The following is a 12,537-nucleotide window of genomic DNA, read 5'->3' as shown; positions in this document are numbered from 1 at the left end:
TTGTTAATGTAATCACTTCCAATTTAGTTCAGAACATACTTACTGTTGTAAGGCTGGGTCGACGAATCAAGACATTCACGGATAAAAGATAAACCATGGGGTTTATTAAAAACAGGATAAGCCGAAATAACGACTGACACCAGACGAGGTCAGAGACCAGATTAACAAAACACAATTCACAGGCGAGGGCGAGAACAGAATCAGACAAGGGTCTAAACAAACGAGGGTCGTAACCGAAGAGCAAATACACAGGTAGACTTAGACAAAGGAGCAAATCCAAGAATCAGGAACAAGAAACCCAACAAAGTCATAACCAGCTCAGCAGGCACTGCCAATACTTCAGAAAGAAAGAAAGAAAGAAAGAAAGAAAGAAAGAAAGAAAGAAAGAAAGAAAGAAAGAAAGAAAGAAAGAAAAGAAAGAAAGAAAGAAGAAGAAAGAAAGAAAGAAAGAAAGAAAGAAAAGAAAGAAAGAAAGAAAGAAAGAAAGAAGAAAGAAAGAAGAGAAACCACGCACGCAGACAAGTTTATATACACACAGGTGTTGATTATCAATACTCAGGTGATTGAGATCTGCTGGGTGGTGTGCGATTGGTTAGTCGTGCCACATGACAAACTGGGGCATTCTGGGAAGTGGAGTCCACAATGGACTAATAGTCCAACTGAGAACCAGGAAGCATGACAAATTAGAAATTTTACAAGTATTTTTAATTAAAATGATTAAAATTCAAGGCAGAAATTCTACATTCTTCTTCTTCTTCTTTTGGCTGCTCCCTTTAGGGGTCGCCACAGCAGATCGGAAATTCTACATTAACGGCTGAAAACAGGTGGAAGTCTCATTTTAAGGCTACTGTGAAAGGGGTTAATATAACGTGGGCCCAGTAAGTGCCTACACAGTCAGACGAAAGGTAATGTACAGGTACATTTTTGTTCATAAATGTGCAAACAATGTAAATGTAAACGGCGTGGGCATCACAATCGGTCACCATGCCATGTATCAGCAAACTGACTGGTCATCGCTTGGCTCACTGGCTTATATTTCGTCTAGAAGGAGAAAGAGCAGAAGATATGCATCTCAGTCCAAACTTGGTGAAAGAGCCGCCTTCCTAGGATCCAAATGACTGATCTACTATTGCCCATCGGGCCAGACCTTCTTTTTGAGGCTGTGCATGTGACGTTAATATGTAAATATGCATGACGTGCTCCGAATATCTCCCGCCAAGTCAGACCCGACGCCTCTGACTACTAAACTGTTATTTTGAACTTTGTAGGGAGACTTTCGGCAGTGCATGTTCACCATATCAAATACACCATACTCAAAAATGCTATTTCAATTTCAACTTTAACAACTAAATCTTACACAGCACAACTTTAAAACACCTTTCCTCATCCCTGCTCTCGAGCTGCAATGACGTCTGCAATATTTTGAATTACGCAGGGACATCCACTGCTTCCACATGCATACAACCTTCTGAGATGCCCATCTTCACTCCTGACCTATTCAAGGCTTTGTGATTTCGAAATGGACATATTAAGAAACCTCCAAGGCATTTGTGTGAGGAAACTTCCATTCTAGTCTTCTGAGGAGCATCACTGTTGCACCGCGTTACTCAACAAAGACCCTGCCCTGAAAAGCCGAGCAACAGCATAAGACAAAAAGAAATGATCTAATTCAACAGCAGAATATGTGTAGAGGGAATTTTAATGAGGCTCTTACTGATGAGACTCACCAAAGCAAAATGTATTAGTCACCGAACTAATGAGAAACATTTTAACAGTATTACTGCGATTCATCTGAAAGAAAACTGAAGTTAAAAATGTTTACCTCAGAAATACTTAATGATGTAATTCCACAGGTGGCAAACACCACATTACTGTACTGGGTGAATTATTCCTTCAAACTTTAAAGGGCTAATATCATGGATTTATTTACTTTTTACAAATAAAAACGGCAGGTAAAATTCTAAATGTTGTATGTGTCCTAGTACATACTATTCACTCTCCAAGCCATACATGGAAATTAAGTTTCAAAAACAGCCTATTTTGAATTCAGCCTTTTTGTGAGGTCATAAAACCAGCATATTCACATATATCTGTCTATTCAGCTTACGTCACTTTAGCCTGGCACACTGAACAGCCTGGACTGTTTTTGAACTAATGTATAGGATACAGAAAAAGCAGCCAATTACAACATAGGTAATTTGCACATATTAGTCTTAAAGACATAGTAACAAAAGCAGCATGTTTAATCTAAGGTTGAAAATGGACATGTAAAAGTGAGTTTTTGGTGTCAGTGAGAAAAAATAAAATACAAGAAAAATGCTGGATATGGGCCCTTTAAGTTGCTCAACAATTAGAAGACAGTGACGTTTGTACGGTGTGAGCTACAGATGGGAGAAATGCAGAGCGTACGTTTTCCTGGTTGAACTAGTGCAGTTATTTACATTCTGCTGACAGCAGAGAGCCTGTTTAATTCAGACTCTGCCTTATATTGCTCATGAATTTCTCCAGTCCTCTGTAGCCTCTTACTGAAATGCATCTACCAGGTTCAACTGTCATACCTGTCCTGGCACCTGCCTGAAATAGAAGGATCTCAGCAAAGAGCTAAAAGGATATAAAAAATAATAGAAATAACCGGCATACAAGAATTTGAAAAGTTCATGCCATAAAGGTGCTATGACTGCTGCCATCTAACCGAGGGATGCCCACTGTTCTAGTGGAAACGTTACAATCAATTTCAGTCACCGTAATGCTGTATTAACCACTGCTACTAGGAAGGTAAAAGAAACGGATTAACCTTTAACAGAAATTCATTACAGACCTCTGAAAACTATTTTTTTTTAATAAATTTCCAATAGGCACTAAAAATTCCTACTTACATATGCTGGTTTATCGCTCAGGTTGAGCAGTATTTGTTAACTGTGAACAGGAGGGCGCAATATGTGACTGTTTTCGCTCGAGACACCTCCAAAAATAAGAGAGAGAATGTTGGGAATTTGGAGTCCTATCTGGTCGGAATGTCAGAAATGCTTTTCTCATCATCAATATCTTCATCAGCATAGTGTTGATTTTCTTCTGACTCAGTAACTTAATTCATTTCTAACAAAAACACATCACACAGTGCAGAATTCACAAAACGTGCTCATTAATGTGTACATAATTCAACTATTTTACAATGGAAGTCCAGAACCAGCCGGGCCATCAGGCTGATGAACAGCCAGTAGTGCTGGTGGATCAGACTATAGGCCCGTCACTGCACCTCTGAGTCATCATCATGATGATCTCCAAGGATAATCCACACCTCATCCACACCTCGAACAGACTCACTCTGACCTTACTGCACCTCCAATCCAGGAAATCTACACCTACACAGAGATTGACATCTTGTAGATCTTCTATCCATATCTTGTATAATCTGGGAGATTTCTATATATTCTATCTTCTGGGTACCGGCATCTCATTTATTATCTACCTCATAATAACTGCACACACGGACCCGTGCACAACAGCACATTTCATAGTTTCATTTCATAAGTTATTACTGTACATTGGCCATAGTGCAGTGCTCGTGTATATTGTGCAAGAGAAAGTGGGTGTTGCTGTAAGGCTAGAATCAGGTTGAAGAGCGTTACAATTATTGTCCATTTCTGCAAGTAAAGGCAACATATTTAGCTGCAGTTCAGTTAGAAATGTACGAGACTGCTCCTCAGCAAGATGCCCTCGTTTTTCCATTCATAGTTTTCTGAAGCTGACACACTTATGATATGGTCCTGACCCTACCCTAGCAATTACACACCACCAAAGGCAAAGAAACCACCCGAAGTTAAAAAGAGCGCTCTGCAGTGTAATTTTACATAGTGCTGCACACCCATGATCTATACAAATTATAGGCAGAGCAAAGAGTCAGCCTTATATCTAAGGGTCAGGTGTTTCTCATAGGAATCCTGTCGGCCTTCATGGAGCCATACAGCAGGTCTGGTAACTGCATATCACTCCTACCTGAGGTTCAATAAATAACCAAGGGATTTCACCCTTTAACTCAAGGGTATGCACTAATTTACGCTGCCTCTTCACCAGCACAAAGGCAGCACGCTAACGAAATGAGTAAGGATTTAGTGGGGCGGCAGGAGCACTTAGCTTTAATGAAGTGTGGGAACAAGAAACTTGAACTCTTGTGTTTGGCTAAACGCTCGTCTAGGCTAATACTCGGCATGGGCGTAGCGGAGAATTGTGGTTTTCTGCAGCCAGTTATTTCTGACCTGGCCTCCTCACAGCTACCACTGTCTGTCTGCCGGCCTACTCGCCATACTGAAGTACCTCACGGTAATGGCATAATGACAAGGTATGAAAATACCACAGAAAAAGCGAACAGAAAGTAAGCGCCTTGCTGCCTCGGCATCCTGGAGTCCTGGAAGGCTCATGCATACACGCTCTAATAAGACCAAGGGTCACTGCAGTCTGAAACAGTGCTGAGGAGACAGTCCAGCAAGTCCAGTCACATTCTCCACTGGACTGCTGAGGAATTTGAGGGCCAGTGAACATTCCAGCTGCACCAGCCCTGCAGTGAACGGCACAGATGAGGTTCTGCTGCGCAAACATCAGTACTGTGGTTTTCCTGTCACATGCATCCTGCACATGCATGACTTTGAAAAGAAAAAAGGGGGAAGAGGCGGGTGGTGCTCTTTTATGCTGTACTTCTAAGTGGCCTTGTTAATGAGAGCGACTTTAATCGGGGAGTGTTTGGGGGTTAATTAGGTGCGTAGGAGACCACACCGCTCTCGGCACACGCACACGCACACGCACGCGCACATGACGTACAGATTCCCTCTGCCGGTGCTCGCTTTCATCTGCTAGCTAGCCTCTAGCTTGTTCCTGCAGCAGGCTGAGCCTTTGAGCTTGTGATTCTCACCCATTAAGTCGAAAATCAAACCGTACATGGTTTTTGAAAGAAAACGATTATGTTAGTGAGTAAACACTGTTAACGTTCCGAATTACAGTCCATATCCGGAAACTAGGCCCGTTTTGAAATTCGCTGCTGTCAGAACAAAACCTTTCATCTCCAAAATGAGAAGTTTACAGGAGAAGGAACGACATGCTGTATTTCTAACGCAAGTGAATGGAAACGGATGTTTTCACAAGTGAATTCTGGCCGTTTCTTTTGGTCCATTTATCATGAAATTAACACAGAATATAAAGAGCAAAAGGCATTTTCAGATTTTCTCAAAAACTCAAAAAGTGGAGATACGAGGTTTTGCTCTGACAGCAGTGAATTACAGCTTTTTGTGATGTCACATGTACATATATCTGCCTACTCAGCCTAAAGCCCCGCCCACTCACACTGAAGTTACAAGCAGTGTTTAAACCTGGGCTGCTTTTTGAATGATGCACAACACCCGGTGGCCAATCAGAGAAAAGGAAATAATTTGCATATATTTGCATATATTGTCTCTAAAATAAAGAAGTGGGTGGAAAAAATAAATTAGGACTGATACAAAAACACAAACCGTCCTCAGGCCTAAGACGACGTAGATGGGTAAAGAAACAGCCTGCACACTTAAGAAAGACGGTTCTTCAAGGTTTCTTTATGACCTATTTAGAACCACGAGTTATACACGGAACGGTCTGCACTCTAAAATGGTTCTTTCCACGGTGTGTCCCTCAGGTAGATGGAGAATTTGTTCACTCAGAGAACCATTTGCTTGCTTAAATAGTTCTTTACGTGGCGAAATGGTTCTCTAGACTGGTGGAGAACGTGCTGCATATGCTTCTATACAGAACCTTTTTGAAAATGTTCTATTTAGCACTGTAAACAATAGCAGAACCCCTTTTGGTGCTATGAACAACCATTTTCAAAAGGTTCTACATAGAATCATATTATCTGCGTTCTCCATTAAGCTGAAGAACCGTGTCACCATGCAAAGGGTTCAATGTAGAATTCATGGTTCCACACTCTCAAATAAGATTGTGCTTCAGTGGTTCTTTAGCAAAGAAAATGGTTCTACCTAGTGCTCAGAATGATTGAACATGTGCTGTGGGTGGTTCTGTAAAGAACCATGTTGAAAATAGTTCTAACTAACTACATAGCACCCAAAGGGGTTCTTCTGTTGTTATGATGTCAAGCTAACAATATGAGAACCCTCCTAAGGCTAAAGAGAACATTTTCAAAAAGGTTCTGTACAAAACCATCTATAGCACATTCCAGAACCATTTCATGATGCAAAGGGTTCTTGGAGCGTCCATCGTTCTATATAGAACCGCTTGCTTTACTGCAGAGCCGTTGACGCACTGCCTGTGCAGAACCACTGCCTGTGTTAAAGAGCCCTTTTAATGAGTGCAGAACGCTGAGAACGGTTCCATACTGGCCCTTTAACTTCCACGGCGCTGGCCCGGCGGTTCGGAGCAGCTGGTGCTGTGGAGGTTATGAAGGCGGTCAGCAGCGCAGTGGTGGAGCGGCCGCTGGCCGCCGGCCGCCGCTCCTCCACGCGGCCGCTGTCACTCACTCACCGAGCAGGAGCAGCTTCACCTCCCGCGCCGCCTTCTCGCCGTCTTCACGGAGGTTTTTGTCGATCATTTTCGACCTTTCGGCGGCCGCCTTGTCCTCGGCGCTCACCGTACAGCCCATGGTCAGCGAGGAAGACGAGATCCCGAGTTATTATAAAACAAGAAACGGGAAAAACACACGGCGAATAACGGACGCGCGCGCGCGGTGTCTCGAGCTCTCAGCTCCGAGGAGGCGGGAAAGCGAGCCGCTCGAGCGACGGTTTCTGTCACAGCGCGGAGCCGCGGCGGAGAGGAAGGAGCGCCGGGGGCGGTGCGGACGCGCTGACGGAGAAAAGGCCGATTTTAAACGCGTTTCGGCTCCATCGGTCGCCTGGCGTCAGAAATCCCGCAGCACGGCAGCAGCACAGCGAGTCCTCCGGCCAGCGCTGAGCGGCGAGTGGCCTGGAAGTTGCCGCAGGCCAGATCGATGGACCGGCTCTATCGACAGTTGACAGCCCGTCACGAATCCGCTGACAGCCACATCCAGATGTCGGACGGCGGGTATCACGTCTCTCACACGCTGGGGCTCAAACGGACGACCTGACGCGAAACGCCCACCAGATCAGTTCAGTCAAAACGGAGGAGCCGCTGGAGGGACGGGTGCCACCCGAGCGCCGTGCCCTTCTTCGCTTTCCCTCTGTCCTCTTTTCCGCTAAACCCGCGGCATCGTGATCCATACGAAGTCCAAATCAGCTAACCCGTCCGAACCTCCGAGCCCCCAGCTCCGCACTGCCGCTGCCACGCCCGCAGCGCCTCACAACTTCTGCGGAATAAACGGAGCGAGGCTCTCCGGAGCGCCCTGGACCCTCCCACCCGCACACCCACACCGCCGCCGGCGCCACCTGCCGGTCGACTGGGAGAACCGCAGCGAGGGATGGGCGGTTCGATTACGGCGAAAATCATAATCACGATTGTTTTGGTTAATGTGGAGATCACGATTATTTAACGCGATATGCATTGACGTTGGAAATATCATGTATTCACTGGGGAAAAAACATTTAATTTCAGGGGTCATGTTACACAAACATTTTAAAATCGTATCTCTTTGGTCACCATGACAGCCAGTTAGGACTGAATTAAGGTCAGAAGCAGTTCCAGAACGAGAGTTCGTAAGCTCATAAGTTCATCCTAAATCCAGGTGAGAAAACAGTATTACAGAATTCTGTCCCAACTTTAGCGCCGCAACAGCAGTGTCCATCTAATGTTTTAAAGCAGCTGTCATGGGCAGCTTTATTCGCTACTAGCATAATGATGTAACATTTATCAAAACATTTAGAAAAGATGGTTCTTCAAGGGTGCTTTAGTAAAGAAAATGGTTCTATATTAGACCCATGAACACTCAAAGAACCCTTCGCATGAATGCAGGATTTATTCCATTGTGAAAGTGTCCTTCAAATTACTGGAACATTTGTGTGGATGGTTCTATATAGAAGCTTTTTGAAGAGGGTTCTATATAGAAGCTTTTTGAAGAGGGTTCTATATAGCACCAAAAAGGATTACAGGCTTAACATTCTTATAATAGCAGAACACTTTTTGGTGCTATATAGAACCATGTAAAACACATTCTCCATCAATCTGAAGAACCACTTCAGGGTGCAAAGAATGGAACCCTTTAATTGTGTAATATAATATATATATATATATGTATATATATCAGCTTTTTTGAGTGTTTATATTGCAAAACATTGCTTTTATTTACGAGATGTTTTTCTTTTCTAACTCTGTATTAGAAAGAAACTGCAGATACTGCAGATATGATCTCCGCTGCCGTCTTATTACCTTCGTGTGTTAATGTTAATGATAAAATATAGGGATTTGGTGAATAATGAGAAGACAGAGCTGAATGTGTGTCTGTTTATTAAGAGGAACAACAGCTTGCTCAGCTAAAGGGTTTTGAAAACTGAAACTGGACAGCGGTAACACTGTTAAACAGCAGGGGGCGCTATCACAGTATTGATAATGTCAATTTTATTGCACTTAATTTTGATCATTTTTTCTTTGGTAGTGTGAGCTGTAACTTACATATTTAACATGATTTTGAGTAAGTGTGTACGTTTCAGCTGTGTTCATCAGATTGGTTGCCAGGTAACTGACATGACAGCTGATTATCGACTTTGAGTAGGTTAAGTTACCTGGAGATGAGGTGCTGTAAGATGCGGCTCATTCTGTAATACAAATTCTGAAAAATCTTATCACCCCTGTCAGATTTTAAAACAAAAAGATAGGAAGTGTCTGTGGTGCTGCCCCAGAGGAAGAAACAAGCTGCTTGTATTGCAGGTGCAGACACATCTAGCACGGCTTTATTGTTCTTCCTCGTCTGACTCCTTCAAACCAAACTGTTTCCTAACAGCTGAATTGGTTTTTACCTTTCTTGTTGCCAAAGGCTCTCTTTCCGTCATCTTGGCTCGAGCTGAGCTAAACGTGCAGCAGCCTGGCTGACTGTTGGAAACAAAACCTTGTATCTCCATTTTTCAGTTTTTGACATAATTTCAAAGGACCTGTTCTCCTTTACATTGTGTGTAAATTTCATGATGAATGGACCAAAAGAAACAACCCAAAATGACTTGGAAAGACGTCTGGTTCCACTGACTTACATTAAAACTGCAGCAGGTTTTTTCTTTCTCCTGTAAAGATAGCATTTTGGAGATACGAAGATTTGTTCCGACAACAGCGACACGTTTTGTCAATATTGTGGGTGAAAATAACTAAATACATCCTCTACATTTTCTGAAAATTCTAGTGCACAATTTCAGTTTAACACACTGGACTACAAAATCAAACATATAGTACAAAATGTGCTGTAACACTTATTAAACAAACTGAGTGTGCATTAAAATGTTCTCTGTTCTCTGTAAAGGGTCTGTACTGTTTTTTAACATCAGCAAAAAGTGTATTTTGACCAGCAGCGGCCGAACGTTTCATATGACTGTAACTCCAAATGAGCTGCCATTATAGAGCATTCACAGCGTTTCATGTGGCTGTTTGTGTGGGAAACAGCAGGAACAGTAGTTCCTATCTGACACCTTTAATTGCTGTTGTGCAAATGGAACAGACAACAGGTGGAAATTACTGGCAAGACACACTCAATAAAGGAGTGGTTCTGCAGGTGGGACCACAGACCACTTCTCAGTACCTTTCTGCTTTCTGGCTGATGTTTTGGTCACTTTTGAATGTTGGTGGTGCTTTCACACTCGTGGTAGCAGGAGACGGACTCTACAACCCACACAAGAGGCTCAGGTAGTGCAGGCCACAATGACCTCCAGCAGGCCACAAATGTCCATGTGTCTGCACAAACGGTTAGAAACCGACTTCATGAGGATGGTATGAGGGCCCGACGTCCACAGATGGGGGTTGTGCTCACAGCCCAACACCGTGCAGGACGCTTGGCATTTGTCAGAGAACACCAGGATTGGCAAATTCACCACTGGCGCCCTGTGATCTTCACAGATGAAAGCAGGTTCACACTGAGCACATGTGACAGACGTGACAGAGTCTGGAGACGCCGTGGAGAGCGATCTGCTGCCTGCAACATCCTTCAGCATGACCGGTTTGGCAGAGGGTCAGTAATGGTGTGGGGTGGCATTTCTTTGGAGGGCTGCACAGCCCTCCATGTGCTCGCCAGAGGTAGCCTGACTGCCATTAGGTACCGAGATGAGATCCTCAGACCCCTTGTGAGACCATATGCTGGTCCGGTTGGCCCTGGGTTCCTCCCAATGCAGGACAATGCTAGACCTCATGTGGCTGGAGTGTGTCAGCAGTTCCTGCAAGATGAAGGCATTGAAGCTATGGACCGGCCCGCCCGTTCCCCAGACCTGAATCCGATTGAGACATCTGGGACATCAAGTCTCGCTCCATCCACCAACGCCTCGTTGCACCACAGACTGTTGGCGGATGCTTTAGTCCAGGTCTGGGAGGAGATCCCTCAGGAGACAATGCACCACCTCATCAGGAGCTGCCCAGGCGTTGTAGGGAGGTCATACAGGCACGTGGAGGCCACACACAATACTGAGCCTCATTTTGACTTGTTTTAAGGACATCACATCAAAGTTGGATCAGCCTGTCGTGTGTTTTTCCACTTTAATTTTGTGTGCGACTCCAAATCCAGGCCTCCACTGGTTAATAAATTTGATTTCCATTGATGATTTTTGTGATTTTGTTGTCAGCACATTCAACTTTGTACAGAACAAAGTATTCAATGAGAATATTTCATTCATTCAGATCTTCTTGCCACAGCTTGCATTGATGTGCCATCCTGGATGAGCTGCACTACCTGAGCCACGTGTGTGGGTTGTAGAGTCCGTCTCATGCTACCAGGAGTGTGAAAGCACCACCAACATTCAAAAGTGACCAAAACATCGGCCAGAAAGCAGAAAGGTACTGAGAAGTGGTCTGTGGTCCCACCTGCAGAACCACTCATTTACTGAGTGTGTCTTGCTAATTGCCAGTAATTTCCACCTGTTGTCTGTTCCATTTGCACAATAGCTGTGAAATTGATTGTCAGTGTTACTTCCTAAGTGGACAGTTTGATTTCACAGAAGTTTGATCTACTTGGAGTTATATTGTGTTGTTTAAGTGTTCCCTTTATTTTTTTGAGCAGTGTGTATATATATATATATATATATATATATATATATATATATACACACACACACTGCTCTTGTAGTGGCCTTGTCGTGGCAGAAGGGCTTGTGTGGACATCGGATATCCATGCATATCGGGCACAAGAAATTGTGTACCCTGCCCAGGAAAGGGTCACCGGGACCTACCCTTGGAGCCAGGCCTGGGGGTAGTGTTTTCCACGGCAAGCGGGTCACAAGTACCCGGCTGTTGACCATGCAGTTGGAGTTTGTCCTGGTGGACGAGAGGGTTGCCGCAATGCAAATTAAAATCGCAGAGAGGAAAACTGACTTATGTGCTTATGCACCAAACAACAAGGTCAGAGTATTCGGCCTTCTTGGAGCGAAGTGGGCGGGGTTCTGGAAAGGGTCCTGCCTACAGACTCCATAGTCCTACTGGGAGACTTCAATGCTCATAGTTGGCAATGACTGGGAGACCTGGAGAGGCAGTGATTGGGAAGAACGGCCTGCCTGATCTAAACCCTGAACTGGTGAATTGTTATTGGACTTCTGTGCCAGGCATGGATTGTCCATAACGAACACCAAGTTCGAACACAAGGATGTTCATAAGTGTACATGGTACCAGAGCTCCTTGGGTCAAGGATCAATGATCGACTTTGTTGTCGTTTCATCTGACTTGGGACCATATGTCCTGGACACTTAGGGTGATAGAAGAGTGCTGAGCTGTCAACTGATCACAATCTGGTGGTGAGTTGGATCAGATGGCAAGGAAAACTGATGGTCAGACCCGGTAGGCTCAAGTGAATAGTGAGGGTGTGCTGGGAACGACTGTTGGAGGCCCCTCTCGGAATGATTTCAACTCCCACCTCCGGGAGAGCTTTTCTCATGTCCCAGGGGATGTAGGGGACATGGAGTCTGAATGGACCCTGTTCAAAACCTCCATTGTGGAAGCTGCCAGGCATAGCTGTGGCCAAAAGCTTGTGGGTGCCTGTCGAGGCGGTAACTCAAGAACACCAGTGGTGAGGGAGGCTGTCAAGCTGAAGAAAGAGGCCTTTAGGGACTGGATGGCCCGAAGGACTCCCGACTCAGCAGAGAGGTACCGACAGGTGAAAAAGGTGATAGCTGCAACGGTGGCAGAAGCAAAATCCAGGGCATGGGAGGAGTTTGGCGTTGCCATGGAAAAAGACTTTTGGTCAGCTTCAAGGAGGTTCTGGACAAGTGTCCCGTGACTCAGGAGTGGTCGGGGTGGCTGTGCCCAAGCTTTATTCGGCAAGGGTGGAGAAACTCTGACTTCAAATGAGGATATTGTCATTATAAGAACTCCTTAATCCGGGAGACATGCCACCCTGAGAGGAGTCAGGGCTGGAGGCCTCTGGCATGTCAAGCTCCATTTCCCTGAGGTAGTTGGCAAGCTCTTCAGTGG

At 44.7% G+C, this 12,537-nt stretch overlaps 1 protein-coding gene across 2 annotated transcripts in view; it reads right to left on the bottom strand.

Annotated features, from left to right (window-relative positions):
- gnai2b (guanine nucleotide binding protein (G protein), alpha inhibiting activity polypeptide 2b) overlaps nt 1–7,319 on the bottom strand; it is a 104,641-nt gene extending 97,322 nt beyond the window's left edge. The window contains exon 1 of one of the 2 annotated variants that reach the window (XM_037534778.1): nt 6,502–7,319. In XM_037534778.1, coding sequence (XP_037390675.1) covers nt 6,502–6,619 — 118 coding nt within the window. In that variant the 5' untranslated portion in view covers nt 6,620–7,319. The remainder of the gene's footprint in view (nt 1–6,501) is intronic. The other variant, XM_037534777.1, reaches the window with a different exon arrangement.
- Nucleotides 7,320–12,537: the final 5,218 nt, after the last annotated feature.

The sequence above is a fragment of the Pygocentrus nattereri genome, chromosome 26, assembly GCF_015220715.1.
Source record: "Pygocentrus nattereri isolate fPygNat1 chromosome 26, fPygNat1.pri, whole genome shotgun sequence".
In the NCBI taxonomy this organism is placed as follows: domain Eukaryota; kingdom Metazoa; phylum Chordata; class Actinopteri; order Characiformes; family Serrasalmidae; genus Pygocentrus; species Pygocentrus nattereri.
Note: the sequence above shows the minus strand (reverse complement) of the source record. Positions and strands in the feature narration are given on the sequence as shown.